Source organism: Bufo bufo, chromosome 1 (assembly GCF_905171765.1).
Source record: "Bufo bufo chromosome 1, aBufBuf1.1, whole genome shotgun sequence".
Taxonomy (NCBI): Eukaryota; Metazoa; Chordata; class Amphibia; order Anura; family Bufonidae; genus Bufo; species Bufo bufo.
This window is the reverse complement of record NC_053389.1, coordinates 442,307,246-442,331,871: the sequence shown is the minus strand read 5'-3', so window position 1 is coordinate 442,331,871 and position 24,626 is coordinate 442,307,246. Positions and strand designations below refer to the sequence as shown.

At 44.0% G+C, this 24,626-nt stretch overlaps 1 protein-coding gene across 1 annotated transcript in view; it reads left to right on the top strand.

The window, feature by feature from the left end:
* LOC120987072 (tyrosine 3-monooxygenase-like) overlaps positions 1-24,626 on the top strand; it is a 124,831-nt gene that overhangs the window by 49,389 nt on the left and 50,816 nt on the right. Inside the window, exons 4-7 of the mRNA XM_040415708.1 lie at positions 1,188-1,255; positions 2,500-2,550; positions 4,982-5,127; positions 20,328-20,463. Of these exons, the coding sequence (XP_040271642.1) occupies positions 1,188-1,255; positions 2,500-2,550; positions 4,982-5,127; positions 20,328-20,463 (401 nt within the window). The remainder of the gene's footprint in view (positions 1-1,187; positions 1,256-2,499; positions 2,551-4,981; positions 5,128-20,327; positions 20,464-24,626) is intronic.

The following is a 24,626-nucleotide window of genomic DNA, read 5'->3' as shown; positions in this document are numbered from 1 at the left end:
CATCGAATTTCACTTGCTGTACAAAATGGATGCACGAGAGGTTCGCCTCCATGCACCTCTTGGTGTCATTCCAGTTCATGGTTTTTCTCCCCAGGTGTCTCAGTTCAAGGATTCTGTCCTTCTCAGTTTATGACAAGTGACAATAACTGACATGCTGATGAACAGGAGGCATTGCATAATCATCCCACATGACTTGATCCAAGTTTTGAGGTTCCATATGTCTAAAAAAAACTTTGACGCTGGCTTTTTGTGCTACTCTCATATGCTACAGATTGGAGCTAGGCACTTAAAAATGTGATCATCTTAGGCTACTTTCACACCTGCGTTCGGGTGTCCGCTCGTGAGCTCCGTTTGAAGGGGCTCACAAGCGGCCCCGAACGCAGCCGTCCAGCCCTGATGCATTCTGAGGGGATGCGGATCCACTGAGAATGCATCAGTCTGCCAGCGCTCAGCCTCCACTCCGCTCAGTGAGCGGACACCTGAACGCTGCTTGCAGCGTTCGGGTGTCCGCCTGGCCGTGCGGAGGCAAGCGGATCCATCCAGACTTACAATGTAAGTCAATGGGGACGGATCCGTTTGAAGATGACACAATATGGCTCAATCTTCAAACGGATCCGTCCCCCATTGACTTTCAATGTAAAGTCTGGACAGATCCGTTCAGGCTACTTTAACACTTAGAAATTTTTCTAAGTTATAATGCAGACGGATCCGTTCTGAACGGATGCAAACGTCTGCATTATAGGAGCGGATCCGTCTGATAAAACATCAGACGGACCCGCTCCGAACGCTAGTGTGAAAGAAGCCTAAGCGACACCTGTTACTTTCTTGCTTCACATTACGTTACTGTTTGTTCTCCCATTTCAATGTTTAGGGATGTATATATATATATATATATAGACAGATAAGATAGATAGATAAATAGTTAATTTAAAATTAGGGATGAGCAAAGGGGCTCACAGGTGCCAAGGTAGGTGATTAGAAGGGTGATTTGAAACTTTGTTTCATCCGAATTCGATTCACTCATCCCTACTTATAATAATTAGTGCCCTATTCCCCAAAGTTGCAAATCACCCTTCTAATCACCTACCTTGGCACTTGTGAGAATTTTTAAGAAAAAATGCAGTCCAGGACACTTATGGTAGAAAAGATAGGTAACATTTCTTACCTATTTTCACTTTTATTGATAGGGATTTGGTGACCAGGAATACAAGAAAAGAAGAGCATATTTTGCAGAATTGGCTTTCAAGTATAAAGAGTAAGTAATCTTTCACAAAAACTACACACTGCGCATGAGCAAAATCTCCCTCATTCAATCTTGAGGAACCTGGGCATGTGCAGTGTGCAGGTGAAGCCGGGCAAAGTATACCTTCCTTCACTGTGTGCAACCGGGAACCCAAACTCTATACATTTCTACAAGACTTCTAATGACATAGGACACCCTATAGAACATCATTAAAGCCTCAGTGGGTGTAATTCCAGCCCAGACTTCATAACTTTTCACTGGGACAGCACTGCCCAAGTGACTATTCAAAGTTGATTAGCATAAAATGCTTGCAGTATTATAATAAAATTTTATACAAAATAGGAAATTGGACAGTTTATATAGAAATCATGCATTCACACATCCATATGTTATTTTTCATCTGCGGAAATGTCTATTATGATCTGCAAAAACAGGCCAGAATAGAACATGCAGTCAGTTTTTGGACTGGGGCACAATTCCCTTAAGGAAACAGATGTGTGAAGAGCCTTATTGACTTGTATGGGTCCATGTCATATCCATTGTAAAAACACATAGAAGACAAAAGAAAAATATGATCGTGTGAATGAGCTCTAAAGCTAGTGAACTGCTATATAAAGCTATCATGTGGTTTAGGGGAATAATGATCAAATATATAACAATTGTTACATTCATCAACCACTAGGGAGCGCTAACTGCATATGTATTTAAACACCTAGTATTGAATTCAATAGGAACTCTATAACTAAGTCACTTATTGTAAATTTCCTTTTTGGATCCCTATGTACATTTTTATCAACTGGTTTCAGACATCCCAGTTTTCTGAGTACTGTGTTACTATTTGACAAAGATAGAGACCACCATAGCAAAATAACACTCTTCTGAGGGTGTTCATGCTACTACAATGGTAGGGCCTGGTTCTTGTTTGACCACACATACTGGCAATAATTCTTCTTCCTCTTCATTAATATATTGTGTGGTGATGTGCAGAGCCTGTGCTTGTCATGTTACATTAGAAATTAGGGGCCACATATGCTGGCTATATGATATATAAACCCTTGAATAACATTGTACATCCAGTGTACATCCAGAGTATACAGAGCATTGATCCTTTTATACATTTCCTACCTTTCCTCCTCAAAATTGTCCTCATTATCCACAGTTATGCTCCCGTTGGGTTCATATCTTGGGATAGTGTGGACATGTAGTGAAACCACCAAATGCAGCAAATGTAGTGAATGCCATTTGTTTTATTTTAGTGGAAATGTTATCCCAAGAATTGAGTACACTGCTGAAGAAATTGCTACCTGGTAAGTACTTGCATAACTGTGCAGGATCATGAATCCATATTAGGAAATATCTTGTTTATTTATTGCTGCCAATTCATTGCAAAAATGTCTGTGACTGTATAATCTCTTCTCTAGATATGTATATGTATTCTCTACAAATCCCATTCAGATTTTACTACTGATGACCTATCCTCAGGATAGGTCATCAGAGTCTGATCAGCAGAAGCGCTGCTGTGAGTGCCACGGCCTTCTCTCAGCTTTTCATAGACCAATGACAATATGTTCATGTGTCACGTGGCTTAGGAGCAGCTCGATACCAAGCACAGCCACTATACAATGCACGGCGCTGTGCTTGGTAAGCTATGAGAAGGCAGAGGCGCTCACAGGAGTGTCCTTCTCAAACAGTTGATCGGCGGAGGTCCTGGTTGTTGGACCCCCAACGATCAGTATAAAATTCCTGGAAACCCTTTTAATGTGAAAGTGGCAGATATTTCTACAAAATCTTTTTACAAAAGCTTTTTGTTAGTATACCCCTAAAGGAGTTGTCTGTTACTAAGGTGAGATGAGACTAAACCCCAACCACCAGATGGCCAGGAAACAGTAAAGCGGGCTTGCTGTTTCAGTAGCTCCCTTCATCTGTCTTCCTGTCTTCCTTGCATAGAAAATAGTCCCTCACACACAGACCCAGTGATTCCCTAAGTCAGAAACAGCATAGCACAATTTCCTTCTCCACTGTCTAGAGAGAGATATAGCTATGTATTTCTATAAATTTAGAAGTAAAGACAGATGATGGAAAGGTGTCTTGGCCACTTCATTAGGAGATCACTATGCCAACAATGAGAGGAGAAAAGGAGCAGGGAAGCTACTGAGCATGTTTGTCCACCACAGAATGTAGGAGAAAGTGGACCAGACGATCAGCCAAAAGGAAAAAGCAAGAGAGCGCTACCAGAGAGGGAAATATAACATACATAAAAAAAACATGAACAATATTTTCATTGCTTGTGTAGTACCCCAGACCTGTAAATAGTTACAGCATGTTATGTATTATGGACTATATGTGTTATGTGGCTGTTTGTTCCAGTAAGAAATGGATGGCAAAAAATGGCAAGGAATAGGGATAACCACCCTGTTCCTCCCCTCTTGGTAGGAGTAGGCTGTTCCTGCCAGGAGGGGGAGTTCCTCTGAAGACAGTGATGAGAGAGGAAACACACTACAAAGCTCCTGCTCCTAAGAGAGGCTCTCCATAACTTGGTTGTGCCTTAAGTAAATCCTTGAGAAGTGAATAGCTACAACCAGCAATTGAAGACACTGCTGTAAGGTGAGGGACTATGGCTAAGACACCCATCACCCAGACTACTACTAGGCCAGTACAAAACTAGTACTAAACTGCAGCCATCCAACCATATTCCTTACTGGTGCCAGAAGATTGCACTTAAGATCAACTGCTATTGAAAGTATTTAATATTCTACGTTGCACTTTGTTTTGTTTAATTCTGGCCTCATTCTTCAGTACTACATTTCCACTGCACTGATCCCCAGGAAGCAATGGCCTGAGAGAGTACACTGTGACACAACACTTCATCACCACTACCATCCTCTGCACCAGTTCAATGCACATGTATATTACAATATTAATTAACTTGAAATGCTTATGCATTGCATAGGAATACTTTTTGTGGTATAATTACTTACATTAGTGGCAATATAAGAACTCTTTGTGGTTTATATGAATCATATTACATAGTTAATAAGGTTGAAAAAAGACATAAGTCCATCAAGTTCAGCCAAGGGATAGGTGGGGACACGAATCCCAGAAGGAAGTAAGACACAGATTTCTACACATTTTCATAAGCATTATAGTAATTTACTTTCAAGGATTCATCTAAACCCTTTTTAAAACTGTCCACTGTTCCTGCTGTGACCACGTCCTGAGGAAGTCTATTCCACAGATTCACAGTTCTTACAGTAAAGAAGTCTTGGCGCCTCTGGTGACTGAACTTTTTCTTCTCCAGATGGAGGCAGTGCCCCTTTGTCTTTCAAGGAGGTTTTTACGTGGAACAGTTTTTCACCGTATTTTTTTTATGGCCCATTTATATATTTGTATAGGTTAATCGTATATCCCCTTAGACGTCTCTTCTTAAGACTAAATACATTTAATTCAATTCAATTTTGCATGGATAACATTCAGCACAACTTGTTATTTTATAAAATGATAGAAACTGTTTTATGAAACTCATTTGTCTACTATACATCTGTATATGTACGATTCACAGCATATAGAGTATTGGAGTTTACTGTATACATATCCTAACATATAAAGAGCATTGAAGTCCACTGTTACAAGCAGTTTCTGCCTCTGTGATTTGCATATATATGACTAACCATGTGTGCAGTTTATACAATTTTCCTGTTCTTCCTGTTCATATCTTATGCAGTATTATTACAATTTTAGGAGACAAGTTTTCCAAACCCTAAGAAATCTTTATCCAAACTATGCCTGCAAGCAATACTTAGATACATTTCATCAGTTGGAAAAATATTGCGGCTACACAGAAAGTTCGATACCTCAACTCCAAGAAGTATCCAATTTCTTAAAAGGTAAGATATCTATAGATTAAATTTAAAGAGGCACTCCCTGAATTTTTTTTGTCCCCTACATTTGTAAATGTGGTGGTCTACGTAATCGATTGTTTAGCAATTGATGTTAAGTCAACTTATTTTGCTTGTGGCCATTGCATAATGTGATACCTGCCGAGACTCTCTGGGTCCTACGGCATCTGCTGCGTGGACAGGAAGTCAGTTTCTCTATTCGGATTGACATTGAGGCTCTCATTAGAAATTATAAAGAAACTGACATTCTACCCACACATCAGAATATATATCATCAAATCCACATGTAAGTTTGTTAAAAGAACATTTATGTACACAAGCACGTTTACAAACGGGGGGAGAGGGTTCTGGGAATACCTCTTTAAGTAACACAGTTAAAATTTTCTTGATTTTCAATATATTAATCAACATCATATCTGTAGATGCCCATAAAACGTCCAGAGGAGTTGATAGTGAGAATAGCTTTTTATACTAGACATGCTGCTGCACACATGCATACAAGATAATTGGAATTCTAAACTAATGGGCAAGACTTAAGGTGGATTTACACCGCACAAATGTCATGCAGATTATCGGAAATCTGCCTGAATAAATATGCTGCTGATCACCCGATGAACAAGCAAAACGCTCGTTCAGCAGGAAAAATTATCTTTCATGCAGTGCATTAAATCATTATTTCTGGGGCCAGAAACAATAATTTGTATGGGGATGAACGATGGTAGTAGCCAACTCTTGTCCCCATATAGTGGAGGAGATTGCTGCATGTAAATACATATCTTCACCTCCACTCATAAGCAGGCAATTATCAGGTAGGAGAGGTCAATTCCAAATAATTGCCTGCTTGCTTGGTATGTCTAAATGCACCATTATTTAGTGGCATAGGGCCTGCTGAATATGTTGCACTAGCTTGTAATTATGCCAGGTCAAACCAAGCATTGTTTTCCACTGATTTTGGCAGCCAGAAACGTGCACTATCACTGCAACCGGATATTGATTAATCAAGGGATACGTAGACTATCCCTGTACTAGAGTATCTCCTTTTTAATAAAAAAAGAACTTTTATTTAAAACGATTAAAAACATAAAAAACTCCAAGAAATGATAAAGTAAATCTATAAAGAAGTGATGGTCACCACATCTCCTAAGACAGGTATGAGGCTCATGCAGATGGGACCCAGTACCACTGTGTACCTAGTCAGTCTTACTCATAGTTTGGTGGTGGTCAGTAAGAGATGCACCAACCGTCAGCATCAACCTTTTCTTTCCCAGTGGTGTCCCTGTGCTACCCCTGCCTACAGGCAGAACACCCACCCCAACAGGTTCATTAATGACATCCTGATATTGTAGGATCAGTCGTTGAACTCCTTCAGGGACTTTGTGGAACACCTTAACCGGAATTAAATGGGCCTAAGATTCATGTAGGAGACAAACGAGCAAAGAAATACTTTCCTTAATATTGTAATATCTAAGAGGTATGGTGAACTCCACATGGAGGTATATCAAAAGCCAACTGCTACTAACAGCTTGCTTCATTGGGAGAGCCACCACCCATTTCCTCTGAGGAGGGGTATCCCAAAAGGCAAATACATGAGAATTAGGATAAATTGTTCCAGTACCCCAGCTTTTTTAATGCAATCAAGAGAACTTAGGGATAGAGTCTTGCAAAGAGGATATCCGAGAGAGGTCCTGAGTAAGGCATATAAATACTCCCTCCCCTGAACTGTAGCTATCTATTGCAACTAGAGAGGAGCAAAGTGTTGAAAAATTTGATTCGGCAAGAAATTTGATTTGTTCCGAATTAATGAATCACGAATAGCTACAAATCTGGTATACTCAGGCCACTCTACCTCAGGGTGTGGCCACACGGAGCGGCCATCTGTGGGTGAGTTGCGGCCATGTTGCGGTCAAGATCTGTGTGTCTAATTAGCCCGCAGCTACCTTTCATTTAATAATGAAGACAGCACTGTACAGTCCTTCCTCATTGTTAATGGCCGTGTGGCACCTTTAATAAACCTTTATATAGGGGCTGTTGCTGGTATGGGGTTTGGCTGGTTAGGAATGCAGCATTTTAGTTTAAAGCCTCTTGCAGACTGAGATAGTGAAGAGGTGGGATATTCACCATCCCCCTTCCCTATGATTATTGTTTAAAGGTAGCTACAGGGCTGTCTTAGTAGCTATCTTGGATGTAAGCTGGAATGCATCAGTGGAAATGCGGGGTTTGATGAAATGGAAAGATTCATTTATATGGAGCCTGAATCAACAGGAGCACACACCTGCCTTCCTCAGTGCCATTGTCTATCAAATCTAGCACCTCATATCTATAGGTACCAATTAGTGTTGAGTGAAGTATCCGAAGTGAACTTTGATCCGAATTTCAGGAAAAATGTGATTCGCCATGAAGCGCTTCATGGCAACAAGTCAATTTTTTATTTGAAAATAACTAAATATATATACTCACCTCATCCACTTGCTCGTGGAGAGGGTTTTTCTTCAAATCAAGATTGAAGTGGACGGCCTCTCTGTGAGCAAGTGGATGAGGTAAGTATAATTTTTTATTTTAACCCTTGACTAACCCCTGAACAGCTTAATGTGAGTCACAGATGCCGTGATCAGCATTGAATGCGACATCTGAGAAGTTAAATGATAGGGGGTGGGGTGATTGCCATTCTGCTCCATACAATGGAAAGCGATTTGTAACAAAGTAATTTGTAATGAATCAGATTTTTTGTTCAAGTTCGATGAAGCAGCCAAATCGAATATCTAGCGCCAATATATCTGGATTGCACCATTACTTAGCGGTGGCAACATCTACTTGGTCCCCTGGTGAACCAGCCTTCTTGCTGGGGAAACACACATGTCAGGACATTGGATATTTTGCATGGAAACAGTGTTACCATAGGACAGATATAGGGCTTAGCCACCAAGAGGTGGGGTCACCCCTTTTAGGGCAGGTGCTCTGTCTGTAGATCAAAGGCAAAACTAGCTCCTCCGGCGCAGACCGGAAAACCGGATCCGGCAATGCAGCAATGGAACGCTTGGTACCAGATCCGGAATTAATGGACGTTTGATGGACGTTTGTCTTTTTTCAACCGTATTAACTATGTAACTATGTAACATCTCTATGGAAATTAATGCCGCATCCGGCAACTGCGGTATTGTTCCGGTATTTTGGCCGGTCAAATACCATTCAAGGGATGGAACCTAAGACATCCTGATGCATACTGAATACCATTCAGAATAATGAATACCATTCAGAATGCATTAGGACAAAACTGATGCGTTTTTTCCGTTATTGAGACCCTTTACTGGATTTCAATACCGGAAAAGAATAACGCTAGTGTGAAAGTACCCTTAGTTTATCATTTATTAGGAGTATTCAATGTTTTTATTCATTTAAATAAAAATTATATTTTAGCAAAAGGGGGACGTTCTTGTACAGTAATAGCCGGAAACGTGTCAGAAAAAATATGCTTGTAAGGATTTTTTTGTGTTTTTAGGGCACATTACTGCCATAAATACATTGATAGATCTGCCACAATTTGTTTCATTTGAAAAACATAGCCTTTTTTTCTGCCAGCAGATGGCACTGTGTTACAATGTTAACACAAAGAACAATGTTGACAGTTTGATGGAGTTATAGTAGCTGCAACAAAGTATACTGCAGATACCAATGGTCAGTGAAAAGTCTGCTTCTCCTGACAGCCCCTGAGCAAAAGGCATCATGGAAAAAGGAGGAGTATTTTTATTTCATAGAGTAATTCTAAAACTGAGCACACACAATTATAAAATGCTAAATTTCACTTTAAATTCGCAAATACAGTGAAACTTCTGAGGTGACTACCCAAAATTGTGTTGAAAAGTGGTCTTCTAGGGCAGGAATGCTCAACCTGCGGCCCTCCAGCTGTTTCAAAACTACAACTCCCAGCATGCCCTAATATCGTTAGGCTGCCCAGGCATACTGGGAGTTGTAGTTTTGCAACAGCTGGAGGGCCACAGGTTGAGCATCCCCCACAGGTTGAGCATCCCTATTCTAGGGTATTGTCTTCTAAATAATGACCCAAGTATTGTGTATCATAGTGTTTATCATATACCATGTAATAGGAGATCTTGTCTAGATAAGGTGGTCTTATGCAGAGCTTTCACTGTACCACATGTATGTTGTAATATTGTTTCATCTACATAACTGCATTCAAAGCTCATTGTGGATTCTAATGAGAGCCTCTGGACCGAGTAGTGGTTTAGTGCCACACTTCAGTTGGTCATACATATTAGACAGAAAATTTTGGTTGATGGTTGTACTGTATGAAAATATGACATGGACAACAATCAGTGCTGGACAAAATGTCCTCTGAAACTGAACTTTTTAGGCCACCTGCACATGAACGTGTGCGCCCTGTGGCCGTGCTGCGGCCTGCAAATTGCGGGCCGCAATGCACGCACACCGACCGTGGGGCAGCCGCAAATGTTGCGGTCCGCAATATGGCAGCGGGCAGCACACGTTCGTGTGCAGGAGGCCTTAGGCTGGGTTCAGACCTGAGCGTATTTGATATGCGCGTTTAACGCGCGTTTTTATCGCGTGTTTTTATGCGCATTTTTTGCAATAGTAAACGCGCATTTGACGCGCGTTTGTGTGATTGACTGCAGTGTCCTATGGCCACAAACGCGCGTCAAAACGCCCCAAAGAAGCTCAAGAACTTGTTTGAGCGTAGGGCGTTTTTCAGCGCGTTCAAACGCGCTGTAAAACGCTCAAGTGAGAACCAGGGCCATAGGGAAGCATTGGTTTTCATGTGTTGAGCGTTTTACAGCGCGTTTGAACGCGCTGTAAAACGCTCAAGTGTGAACCCAGCCTTAGGGTAAGGTTACTTTCACACTAGCGTTCAGAGAGGATCAGTCTGGTGTCTGCACAGACGGATCCGCTCCTATAATGCAGACGTTTGGATCCGTTCAGAACGGATCCGTCTGCATTATAGTTTAGAAAAAATTCTAAGTGTGAAAGTTGTTCAGACGGATCCGCTCATATAATGCAGACTTTGGATCCGTTCAGAACGGATCCGTCTGCATTATAGTTTAGAAAAAATTCTAAGTGTGAAAGTTGTTCAGACGGATCCGTCCAGACTTTACATTGAAAGTCAATGGGGGACGGATCCGTTTGAAGATTGAGCCATATACTGTCAACTTCAAACGGATCCGTCCCCATTGACTTACATTGTAAGTCTGGACGGATCCGCTTGCCTCCACACGGCCAGGCGGACACCCGAACGCTGCAAGCTGCGTTCGGGTGTCCGCTTGCTGAGCGGAGCGGAGGCTGAACGCTGCCAGACTGATGCATTCTGAGCGGATCCGCATCCACTCAGAATGCATTGGGGCAGTACGGATGCGTTCGGGGCCGCTTGTGAGAGCCTTCAAACAGAGCTCACAAGCGGAGCCCCGAACGATAGTGTGAAAGTAGTCTAAGAGTTAACACACAAACTCTTAACTCAAATTTCTTAACTCATCGTGATATCCCGAAACAAAAGCTATTGAAAAGCAATTAAAGGTGTCGGCTTAACACAACTAGTTTAGTTGCCACGTCTAGTTAAGCATGTGTGTTAACTCTACTACATCCGTATGTGTTCAGCGTTGTCTGCTCATCACTTCTGATCACTTTGCACATGATTTCTTCATGTGACCCCTGTATGCAACTTCATGTCATGTTCTGTCTTGCTTGTTTTCGAGGTCACTGCTCACATGAACAACTGTATGATTGACTGGATAACAAGAAACTAGCAAACTAGAAAATCAGTAAAACCAAAATAACAAAATAGGCTACTTGACCATGTGTGTTTTCCTTTCCGGTATTGATATCAGTCATATCCGTCAATTGTCAATGGGGACAAAACTGAACTGAGCAGAATGCACCAGAATGCATTCCGTTCCATTAGGTTACGTTCCCATGACACACACAAAAGCGCTGCAAGCAGCGTTTGTGAGTGCGTCATTGGATACAGAGCAAGACAGATCCGGCATGGAACACAATGGAAGTCAAAGGTGCCGGATCCGTTTTCTTGGACACTAAATAAAACAGATCCTGCACTCATTGACTTACAGTCATTTTAGATCCGTCTTGGTTATTTTACAGGTAATACAGCTGGATCTATTCATAAAGGATGCAGCCGGTTCTATTATTGTAACGGAAGCGTTTTTGCTGATCCATGACGGATCCAGCAAAAATGCAGATGTGAAAGTAGCAAAGGCAGTGGCCCAGATTTACTAATGTACCTGTGCCTAGAATATGTCCGAAAACTGGCGTAGATTGATGCAACTTATAGTTTCTACACTTTTTTCCAACTTGTTAAAAAAAAAAGGCTGAGGCTTTTTGGGAAAGTGGGCATGGCCTAAGATGCACCATATTGCACCAAAATTGCATGTCTGTCTCAAAGTAAGCCACCTAAAAATCAGTACAGAGTTAGAAAAAAGTGTGTAACTGCTATGAACGTGATGCAATGGGAGCGTGTCAGCGGTGAGGTCTGCTATTGCTATACCTAAATGGTAAAAAAATTGCAACAGGGATTTGGGAAACCATAAGGCCTCTTTCACACGGGCGTTGCGGGAAAATGTGCGGGTGTGTTGCGGGAACATGCACGATTTTCCCGCGCGAGTGCAAAACATTGTAATGCGTTTTGCACTAGCGTGAGAAAAATCGCACATGTTTGGTACCCAAACCCGAACTTCTTCGCAGAAGTTCGGTCTTGGGATCGGTGTTCTGTAGATTGTATTATTTCCCCTTATAACATGGTTATAAGGGGAAATAATAGCATTCTGAATACATAATGCATAGTAAAATAAGGCTGGAGGGGTTAAAAAATAAATCCACTTGTTCGTGCAGCCGGCATCTCTTCTGTCTTCATCTGTGAGCAATAGGACCTTTGATGACGTCACTGCGTTCATCACATGGTCCATCACATGATCCATCACCATGGTGATGGATCATGTGATGAGCGTAGTGTCGTCATCAAAGGTCCTATTGCTCACAGCACAGATGAAGACAGAAGAGATGTCGGGCTGCGCGAACAAGTGGATTAAGGTGAGTTAAATTATTATTATTATTTTTTTAACCCCTCCAGCGCTATTGTACTATGCATTCTGTATTCAGAATGCTATTATTTTCCCTTATAACCATGTTATAAGGGAAAATAATAATGATTGTGTCCCCATCCCGATCGTCACCTAGCAACCGTGCGTGAAAATCGCACCGCATCCGCACTTGCTTGCGGATGCTTGTGATTTTCACGCAACCCCATTCATTTCTATCGGGCCTGCGTTACGTGAAAAACGCACAAAGAGGAGCATGCTGCGATTTTCACGCAACGCACAAGTGATGCGTGAAAATCACCGCTCGTGTGCACAGCCCCATAGAAATGAATGGGTCAGGATTCAGTGCGGGTGCAATGCGCTCAACTCACGCATCGCATCCGTGCGGAATACTCGCCCGTGTGAAAGGGGCCTAAAGACCCAATTAGACATCCCCTGGCTGTAACCAAACTGTATACTGCTAAAATATGTTTATTTGCGCACTTCTAAACAGTAGACAAATTGCAACAGGTTTTTGTTAAATAAAAATATAGGTCCAATTGGATGTTCCCTGAGTGCGACCAAACTATGCACTGATATTGATGCATTAACATATGCTTATATGTGCACAAAAACATATGCTTATGGGTGCAAAAAAAAAAATGCTATGCACGTTGATGCAGTAAAATATGCTTATTGCACAAATATAAACTGCAGAGTCTTTGAAACAGGTTTTTGGAAATAAAAAGGAGCGATTGTGCAGCGTATGTGGTGAAATATAAGCTGCTGGTGATGCTGGGAAAAATGACAATTGCACACTTATGAACTGGAGAAACTTTGCAATAGGTGTCTGGAGAAAAAGGATGGCTCCTGCACATAAAAAAAATAGTACTGTCTCTCAGGGCCGGTGCAAGGATTTTTCTCCAACACAAGCGAAGCTACATTTTGGCGCCCCCCCCCCCCCCCCCGCAGCTCACCTGGCCCTGGTCCTGTCTGGAGCAGCTGGCTTCCCCTCTGTGTGGTCCTGGTATCTTCTCTCTGCTTCAGACAATCGCTGGTTTGAGGACTGTATTCTTTGCCCTCTAAGACGCACCGGCCCATGAGGGACACCTAGGTTTTAGAAGAGGATAATAAGAAAAAATATTTTCCATTGCACCTCAGGTCAGACCAGCAATCAGACCCCCAATGTTAATTAGACCTCAGATCAGACCCCCAATGCCTCAGATCAGCCCCCCATGTCAGCCATAAGCCGCCCATGTCAGCCATCAGCCCCCCATGTCAGCCATAAGTCCCCCATGTCAGCCATCGTGCTCCCATGTCAGCCATCGTGCTCCCATGTCAGCCATCATGCTCCCATGTCAGCCATCATGCTCCCATGTCAGCCATCATGCCCCCATGTCAGCCATCATGCGAAAAAAATACAGGGTATTTAAAAAAAAAAAAGTTTCATTTTTTCCACCCTACCGTCTCTGCGCCCTAAGGCAGCTGCTTGGTCTTCCTTATTATAGCACCGGCCCTGTCCCTAATGATAAAACCTGACTTTCTGCCTAGTACAGTAATTCAATTTACCTAACTAATCATAATCCCTACACTGTCCCTGCATAGCCTCTAAAATGGCTGGCTTGTGTGTCTAATTGGTGTCTGAGACATGGCAGACATGTCCTATCACAATGGTGGTGAACCTATGGTACGTATGCCAGAGGGGGAACTCAGAACCCTCTCTGTGGGCATGTAGGTCTTTGTGGGCTGTGCCCAGGGCTCATTAGTACAGCCTTTGTGCAGCTCTACCGCTTTTGTTAAAGATAAATAAATAAAACTTGCCTCATCCATTTGATTTTACTGGGGACCATTAATGTGGGTCTTATTAATAGTGGGGGCCACTAATGGGGCATTATTAATATTGAGGGCCACTGTTGGGGCATTATTAATACTGGGGGCCACTAATGGGACCCTTATTAATACTGGGGGGACTAATGGGTGCCTTATTAATACTAGGGGCCACCACTAATGGGGCATTATTAATACTGGAGTCCACTAATGGGGGGACTTATTAATACTAGGGGCAATGACAGGAGCATTATTAATACTAGGGGCCACTAATGGGGCATTTTTAATACTAGGGGCCACTAATGGGGGCCTTATTAATACTGCGGACCAGTAATGGGGCTTTATTAATACTGGAGGCCACTAATGAGAGCCTTAGTAATATTGGGGGCAACTAATGGGACCCTTATTAATACTGGGGGGACTAATGGGTGCCTTATTAATACTAGGGGCCACCACTAATGGGGCATTATTAATACTGGAGTCCACTAATGGGGGCCTTATTAATACTAGGGGCAATGACTGGAGCATTTTTAATACTAGGGGCCACTAATGGGGCATTTTTAATACTGAGGGCCACTAATGGGGGCCTTATGAATACTGCGGACCAGTAATCTGGCATTATTATTACTGGAGGCCACTAATGAGAGCCTTAGTAATACTAGGGGCCACTAATGGGACATTTTTAATAGTAGGGGGTGCCAACGGGGGGATTTGTTTTACAGAGGCCTGTGTTAAGCCATGCACCCACAGCTCAACTTGGCCAGTATTTTTCAGTATTCAGGTTAAATTGCCGTGTGGGCACTTTGCAATAAATAAGTGGGTTTTGGGTTGCAGTTTGGGTACTCGGCCTCTAAATGGTTGGCCATCACTATCCTATCATATCAGTGGCTGAGCTCCCAGTGGTGTCTTTGCCTTTAGAGCTAACATACAGACTGCTGATTGGCTGCAACGCATTGTGGAAAAGCCCACTAGCCGGGCCCAGGCTGGGGTCGTGTGATCTTTATCTTCATTCTCTCTGGCCTTCTCATCTTCTCCCTCACTAGTGTACTGATTTTTAAATGTACAATGGCAGGCCATTTCGCCAAACTCATTCAAAGTGAATCACCAAACTTTGGATTTGTTTATTGTTTCCTTTGTCTCTAATGCTAACCTGCTGAAAATGATTAGCTGTTATTTAAGAATGGAGTTTGAAAATAGAATGCATCTACACTTTAGAATAATATGGGCTTTCAAACTCTCCCCGAAAGAAGATGTCAGGTGCAAGAAGAATTCAGCGGTTAGATTTCAACATGCACAATCCTTTTATTCTTGGGGAGATAAGCAGCCACTGAAAGTATCTAGTGGTGGCTTACTCCCCCCTCCTCGTGTGTCTGTTTTTTGACCTCCATGTGTTATCCATTTTCCATGGAAACTGCCAGGCTGTGAAAACCATGGACCAAACATGGATGGTATCTGTGTTGTCTCCATAGGCTCTGATTTATCATACCTTCACTCCAGAACTATGGCGTCAAAAAGTCGCAAAAATAGGGCTTTTGCTACTTTTTGCATTTTTACACCACTCACTCCAGTTTTGTAATGTAGGTGGGAAAGTGGGCATGGTTAGCTATGTTAATGAGTTTCACTCCAAATTTATCATTAAGACTTTTTTTGTAAAAGTCGCAAAAAAGTCACAATCTTATTCCAGGAGGAGGGTGGAGTAGTAAAAGTGAAATAGCTTCTCTAGACAGAAGTGTTAGGTTTAAGGATAAGACCGTATATGGAACGCAAAACGGAAAAAAAAATGGTAGGGTGAAAGAGGCCTAAAGCAATGTCCATGGTAATGGACCGTGTGATGGACCATGTGATGAGCGCAATGACGTCACCAAAGGTCCTTTCCTCCCAGGTCCTCAAAGAAGAAGAAAGAAGACAAGACGGGCTGCACGAACAAGTGGGTGAGGTGAGTTAAATTATTTCTTTCTTTTTTTTTTAACCCCTCCATCCCTAATTAACTTTGCATTCTGTATTAAGAATGCTATTATTTTCCCTTATAACCATGCTATATGGGAAAATAATAAAGATCGGGTCCCCATCCCGATCGTCACCTAGCAACCATGCGTGAAAATCGCACCGCATCCGCACTTGCTTGTGGATGCTTGCGATTTTCACGCAGCCCCATTCACTTCTATGGGGCCTGCGTTGCGTGAAAAACGCAGAATATAGAGCTTGCTGTGATTTTCACACAACGCACAAGTGATGCGTGAAAATCATCGCTCATGTGCACAGCCCCATTGAAGTGAATGGGTCGGTATTCAGTGCGGATGCAATGCGTTCACCTCACGCATTGCACCCGCCTGGAATTCTCGCCCGTGTGAAAGGGGCCTTAGTCTTTACTCAAGGCATGGTAATATGATGGGAGCTCAGTCACACTGTTTTGGGGCGTCTGATCACTAGCTTGTCAACTGTTTCCAATGACCAGCAGAGTAGTGAGTACCGCTCTGGAGCTTAACACAAGCTGTAACTCTAGACCAGTACAAGATTAGTCCTATAATGTATTTACACAGTTACTGTAACTGGCAACCTGTTGTGAAGATGTCAGAGAGAGATTTACCTATGTGGTGGAAAATAATCAGTTTTTGGCAGGCTTTCAGGAGCTCATACACACAATATAACATTTACTTCACATGCACATTTTCTGAATGCTTGAGGTTTATATTACCTAAGAAGCTTCTGCGTCAGTGAACATATTAACATTCTATCAGCGTGTTCTGACGACATTGGCAGCAATGCAATTACAAAGTATAGGTACTTATTCCTTCTCATTTTTTCTAACTAAAAAACTGAGAAAACGTCACTTCAGCTGTTGAGAATGGCTTACATGAAATGTGACCTAGCATTTTTTTATGCGGTTTTAGAGACTGCCAGACAAGTCTTCCTCCACCCACATTTTTGTTATTTTTATTTGTATTTCTCTTTTTTATATATTTTATTTTAATTGTAATTTCTTTTTTATTGGGCAGCACAGGGTCTCAATGGTTAGTGCTGGGGTGCTAACTTCAAATCTGCATGGAGTTTGTATACTCTCAATGAGTTTGTGTGGGTTTCCTCCAGGTACTCCAGTTTCCACCCGCACTCCAAAGACATACTAAAAGGGACTTTGAGCTGCAGTGGGGACAGTGAGAGATAATAATGTCTATATAGCGCACGCACATGCATTTTTCCTGGTATTTTTGAACTTCTATAAAGCCTAGGTAGTAAAAATGCCAGAAAAATCTCCATAACCTCAGCATAGCACCTTATAATCAAAACACCACTAACCCGAAGAATGCTGCAGAAACATAAAAAAACAACATGATGGGTATATATTCGGCTACAGTGTTTCCATAAAGTTCAAATTTGCTACTAAAATGTTTTGTGACACCAACCTTAGTTTTAGGGCTCTTGCACACGAACGTATTTTCTTTCCGTATCCGTTTCTTTTTTTTTTGCGGACCGTATGCGGAACCATTCATTTCAATGGTTTCGCAAAAAAAAACGGAAGTTACTCCGTGTGCATTCCGTTTTCTTATGTCCGTATTTCCTTTCCGCAAAAAAATAGAACATGTCCTATTATTGTCCGCATTACGGACAAGGATAGGACTGTTCTATTAGGGGCCAGCTGTTCCGGACAGCAAAATACATACCGGTCGTGTGCATGAGCCCTTACTTCATCTCCATTTCTTATATTGACTCCTTATTCTTTTCAAATTGCAAGCTTCTATGGACAGGATTAAAATTGCATCTAGTTAACATTATGCTTACTATGCCCCATTATATTATTAGTAACAATAATTGACTTTGCCATTGATGCCATATTTTCTATAAGGGCGGGTTTGCATTGGCGTTATGGCATTCCGTAAGTCGACAGGACTATTTTTTTCTATCATGTACAGTATAACGAAACCAAACGGAACTGTTATGTGTCCCCAAGGCTTTCGTTTTGATTTCCGTCCTAAAATTCTGTTATATTCGGCTATAAGGGTACTTTCACACTAGCGTTTTTCTTTTCCGTCACTGAGTTCCGTCCTAGGTGCTCAATACCGGAAAAAAACTGATCAGCTTAAGGCTCCATTCACACGTCCGCAAAATGTGTCCGCATCCTTTCCGCAATTTTGCGGAAAGGGTGCGGACCCATTCATTCTCTATGGGGACGGAATGTGCTGTCCGCATCCACATTTGCGGATCCGCACTTCCGCATCCGTGCTTCCGTTTCCGCAAAAAAATAGAACATGTCCTATTCTTGTCCGCAATTGCGGACAAGAACAGGCATATTCTATTATGTCGGCAATGTGCGGTCCGCAAAATGCGGAACGCACATTGCCTCTTTCCGTTTTTTGCGGATCCGTGACTCCGTGTATCCGCAAAACACATTGCGGACGTGTGAATGGAGCCTTATCCTAATGCATTCTGGAGGGAGAGCATTCTGTTCAGGATGCATCAGTTCAGTTCCTCTTACGTTTTTTGGCCGGAAAAAATACCGCAGCATGCTGCAGTTATCTCTCCGGCCAAAAATCCTGAACACTTGCCGGAATGCATTGGAAAGTGTTCCGGCAAAATGGATCTGCTCTTTCCGTCAACGCATTCGCAGACCATTAAATCTGTGAAAAAAATAAATGCCGGATTCGTTTTTCTGGATGACAACCGGAAAGATGGATCCGGTATGCAATGCATTTGTGAGACGGATTCGCATCTAGATCCGTCTTACAAATGCATCCATTTGCGTCCAGATTGCCGGAACGGAACTGCCTGCCAGAATCCTCTGCCGCAAGTGTGAAAGTACCCTAAGGCTACACGACTGTATGTATTTTGCGGTCCGCAAATTGTGGATCCGCAAAAAAAAACGGATGACATCCGTATGCCATCCATTTTTTTGGGGAGTCTATTGTAACAATGCCTAAAATGGACAAGAATAGGACATGTTCTATTTTTTTTGCGGAGCTACAGAATGGACATACTGATGCGGATAGCACACGGTGTACTGTCCGCATTTTTTGCTGACCCATTGAAATGAATGGGTCTGCATCCTATCCACAAAAAAATATGGAACGGACACGGAAACAAATAACATTCGTGTGCATGAGGCCTTAGGCCTCTTGCACATGACCGTATGGATTTTTCAGTATTTTGCGTTTGACGTCCTTGTGCATTCCGTTTTTTGCAGAACGGAACAACTGGCCCCTGATAGAACAGTACTATCCTTGTCCGTTATGCGGACAATACGTGTCCATTCACACGTCCGTAGAATGGGTCCGGAGAATCCGGACCCATTCATTCTCTATAGGGCCGGAAGAGATGCGGACAGCACACAGTGTGCTGTCCGCATCCACATTTCCGGAGCGTGCCCCCGATCTTCCGGTTCGTGGCTCCGGAAAAAAATAGAACATGTCCTATTCTTGTCCGCAATTGCGGACAAGAATAGGCAGTTCTATGGGGGTGCCGGCCGGGTGTATTGCGGATCCGCAATTTGCAGATCCGCAATACACCACAGACGTGTGAATGGACCAGAAATTAATGCAAAAAACGGAACGGAAACGGAAACAAAAAACGTTTATGTGCAAGAGGCCTTAGGCTCCATTCATACGTCCGTAATAATGGGTCCGCATCCGTTCCACAAATTGCGGAACGGGTGCGGACCCATTCATTCTCTATGGGATGGAATGGATGCGGAGAGCACACTATGTGCTCTCCGCATCCACATTTCCGGAGCGCGCTGCTGATCTTCCGGTCCGCGGCTCTGTAAAAAAATAGAACATGTCCTATTCTGGTCCGCAATTGCAGACCAGAATAGGCATTTCTATGGGGGTGCCGGCCGGGTGCAATTTGCGGATCCGCAATGCACTACGGACGTGTGAATGGGGCATTCCGCATCATGCATTCCGCATCACTGATGCGGACCCATTCACTTCAATGGGTCTGCAAATCCGGTGATGCGGAACGGAAGCACGGAACGGAACACTATACGGAAGCACTACGGAGTACTTCCTGGGGTTCCGTTTCGTGCCTCCGCACCGCAAAAAGATAGAGCATGTTCTATCTTTTTGCGGAACGGAGGGATCGCGGACCCATTCAAGTGAATGGGTCCACGATCCCCATGCGGCTGCCCCACGGACGGTGCCCTTGCATTGTGGACCACAATTTGCGGTTCACAGCACGGGCACGGGCTTCACACGTTCATGGGAACGAGCCCTTACTCTGTTAAAACGGAGCCTATAACTGAATGCCATAACGCCAATGCGAATCCGCTCTGTGTTTTTAGATTCATTGAGTATAACTTTGTGAATGTTATGTTTTGTGTAGAAAGAACAGGATTTAAACTAAGACCAGCTGCTGGTTTACTTTCTGCACGGGATTTCTTGGCGTGTCTAGCTTTCCGTGTGTTTCCAAGCACACAGTACCTGAGACATCCTTCTGCAGTGATGCATTCACCAGAACCGTAAGTACAAAGTTATAGATTAACGTAACATACCCAGAGTGGTACCCACTAAATTAGGCTACTGAGACAAATTTGGCATGTATTTAAGCCTCTGAGTCATGTGCGATTTTAAGAACTTGTTCACATCAGGGTTGTGTTTTCTGTATTTCTGTAGGAACGGAAAAATGTTTTAATCCCAATTTGTTTAAAATTTATTTGGAGAATCGATTTGTATCTGTTCCGTCAGGTTTCAATTATTTTTGATGGGGAAAAAAGTGCCTTCTGCTGTGAATGTTTTCTGCAGCAGACACATTGTGAAAAGGAGCTTTATGTTTCTGACAATGAATGATGGATTGAAATGTATGGATTGACAGGGCCATATATGCCCGCAGGCAGCATGGTGGCTCAGTGGTTAGCACTAATGCCTTGTAGGGTCCTAGGTTAAAATTTGATCAAGGGCAACATCTGCATGGAGTTTGTATGTTCCTCCCACACTCTAAAGCAGGGATGGCCAACCTGAGGCTCTCCAGCTGTTGTAAAACTACAACTCCCAGCATGCCCAGCCTACCTACAGCTATCAGCTTACAGCAGGGCATGGTGGGAGTTGTAGTTTTACAACAGCTGGGGAGCCTCAGGTTGGCCATGCCTGCTCTAAAGACATACTGATAGGGAACTTATATTGTGAGCCCCATTGGGGACAGTGAAGGATGATAATGTCTGTAAAGCGCTGCGGAATACGTCAGGGAGTAAAATAAAATAATGAATATACCCAGAATTGTAGCAGCACATGCACCGTTGCAGCAGCAGAGCCTCTGTACTTGTGCTGCTACTTGGAGCAGTGGTACAGGCTCGAGATTGACATGGCCAGGTGAGATGTCTGACCCTATCAATCAAGTGGGAGGGTGCAGCCTCTTGAGCAGCAGGGACAGCCACTCCTTGCTAGCGTTGAGCGTAAATATTCGAAAAGCTAATTTTTATCTCGAATATCGCAACTTTGAGGATTTGCGAATATTTAGAATATAGTGCTATATATTAGTTTTTCGAATATTCGTCAGTTTTTCCATCTGAACACGAGTCCTCCCTGCTTCTTGCTTGTCAATGGCCCACAAGCAACTTAAGCAGGAAGGAATCATGACTTCAGAAGGAAAAAACCACATAATTCGTCCCCGAGAGGTCACTGAAAGACCTTTGGGAGACAATAAATGACTTTTTTTGGTACTATTTCCACTGTAACTGAAGCATCCAAAGGAGCCCCAGTTACAGGAAAACCAGCCTGCTTGGGGGAAGGGGGGGGGGGGGAGCTTTGTACCATGGCAGAGCTGATAAGGGTCTACTGACCCTGCAGCTCTGCGCTCCTCTGCCCCTGTGACACCCAGCGATCACATGATCGCCGGGTCCACACTGCAGAGCGCTCATAGAGGAGAAGGCAGAAGCGCTAATAAAGCACTTCTGTCTTCTCCTCAGCTTCCCCGTTCTCACTAATAGCCGGGGACCCTTTCCGCTCCTGCTACAGTGTAGGAGCAAAACCTGTGATCCATCCGCTGTGCGGTGCTCCGGGCAAAAACTGTGATCAGCTGTGTTTGCCCAGCAGGACGGGGGCCGCAAACCATGGCTCTGTGGGCCGCAGGTTGTGCACCCCTGCTCTGGCCTCTAGCAGCAGCCTGCACATGTCCTCAGGGGCTGCACAGCTGAGGAGAAGTCCCTTTTTCAGAAGCTACAGCAGGATGTGCTGCTGCGATCAGAAGCCTCCCCAGTGCTACCCTTCCCCACTCTGCTCCTCTTCCCTGTCCTGGCATGCAGAGGAGCCTCCTCTGCTGTTATGTAATCCATGTGCAGAAGTCGGGACAGAGGAAAGGGGGAGAAGAGCCTGCTGCACTGCCTGCTGAGGAGAAGATGTCCTCCCATCAATCCTGACTGTTTACCCTGGAGACCTGCACAGAAGGTAAGTGTGTGCCAGTGTAATATGTGTGTGTTCACATATATGTACACATAACTGTGTAGCAGTGGCGTGCCTAGGGAGGGGCGGTCCTCCCCAGGTACCAGCTCTCAGGGGGGTGCCAGAAGCAATGAGCGCTTCCATCAATACCAATGGAAGGGCTCATTGCTTTTGCCTTTATAAGATACAGTGCATGATCTTATAAAGGGAATACTAGTAAGTGAGCACTTTTATAATGGATGCGCTCATTAGTCTGCAGGAGGAGGGGGAGAGAAGCTGTAAAGTACTTACCCCTCCTCATGCTTGCTCTGCTGTATCCTGGCTGCCTGCAGCGCAGTGGCGTAGGGATCGCCATAGCAACCATAGCAGTGGCTATGGGGCCCTACGCCACTGGGGGGCCCGTCCGACCGCATTCATTTTTAAAAAAAAAAAATTATTAGCACACACAGGCAGCGGCGTAACTACCGGGGAAGCAGCTGCTTCGGGGCCCGACAGTTTATTTTCAAGTTAGTTAAATATCGATGTCTTAATGTTCAGGGCCCCCTTCACAGCAGCGGCTGACCAGGCCCCCTCGCTAATGTGATCTAATCTTACTGTATTCTAAAGTCTCCTGATGTGTCTGGGATTCGAACCCACAACCTCCAATGTATCAGTGTATCAGAGGCAAAGCATTAACCCTCACAACCATAAAGGAGGCATTGCGACTGATTGAAAAAATGTTGACACTTCTACTGTTATAGCTGGCTAAGTGTACATCTATACATATGACAGCTGCCCCAACACACCCAGCACTGCTATATCTCTATGTGACAGCTATCCCAGCACACTCAGCTCTGCTATATCTCAATATATGAGCAGCTGTCATGTGTATAGATGTACACTTAGCCAGCTATAACAGTAGAAGTCTCATAATTTTTCAGTCAGCAGCAAGGCAGCTCTTTTGGTCTTGTGGTTAGGTGCTCTGCCTCTGATACAGAAGGTCGTGGGTTCGAATCCCAGCAGAAACCTTTTCTGAAATACAAGCAGTGACTCCATATATGGACATACAGGGCGAACACAATACAGGAAGAGGCTGCATCGCATCGCTGACATGGAGGTAAGTAGAAGTGTTTATTTTTTATTTTTTAATACCCGACTGTTACTGCCATGGGGGGAGCGGGGGGCACTTAACACTGGCATATGGGGGGAGGGGGGTTGGTACCTGACCTGATACTGGCACCTGGGGGGGGGGGGGGTTGGCACCTGATACTGACTGGCACATGGGGGGGGGGAGGCACCTGATACTGTGGATGGCACTGTTTAGGGGAGGGGGATCTGTGTATGGCACTATTTAGGGGAGGGGGGATCTGTTGATGGCACTATTTAGGGGAGGGGGATCTGTGGATGGCACTGTTTAGGGGAGAGGGATCTGTGTATGGCACTATTTAGGGGAGGGGGATCTGTGTATGGCACTATTTAGGGGAGGGGGGGATCTGTTGATGGCACTATTTAGGGGAGGGGGATCTGTTGATGGCACTATTTAGGGGAGGGGGATCTGTTGATGGCACTATTTAGGGGAGGGGGATCTGTGGATGGCACTATTTAGGGGAGGGGGATCTGTGGATGGCACTATTTAGGGGAGGGGGATCTGTTGATGGCACTATTTAGGGGAGGGGGATCTGTGGATGGCACTATTTAGGGGAGGGGGAACTGTGGATGGCACTATTTAGGGGAGAGGGATCTGTGGATGGCACTATTTAGGGGAGGGGGATCTGTGGATGGCACTATTTAGGGGAGGGGGATCTGTGGATGGCACTATTTAGGGGAGAGGGATCTGTGGATGGCACTATTTAGGGGAGGGGGATCTGTGGATGGCACTATTTAGGGGAGGGGGATCTGTGGATGGCACTATTTAGGGGAGGGGATCTGTGGATGGCACTATTTAGGGGAGGGGGATCTGTGGATGGAACTATTTAGGGGAGGGGGATCTGTGGATGGCACTATTTAGGGGAGGGGGATCTGTTGATGGCACTATTTAGGGGAGGGGGATCTGTGGATGGCACTGTTTAGGGGAGAGGGATCTGTGTATGGCACTATTTAGGGGAGGGGGATCTGTGTATGGCACTATTTAGGGGAGGGGGGATCTGTTGATGGCACTATTTAGGGGAGGGGGATCTGTTGATGGCACTATTTAGGGGAGGGGGATCTGTGGATGGCACTGTTTAAGGGAGAGGGATCTGTGGATGGCACTATTTAGGGGAGGGGGATC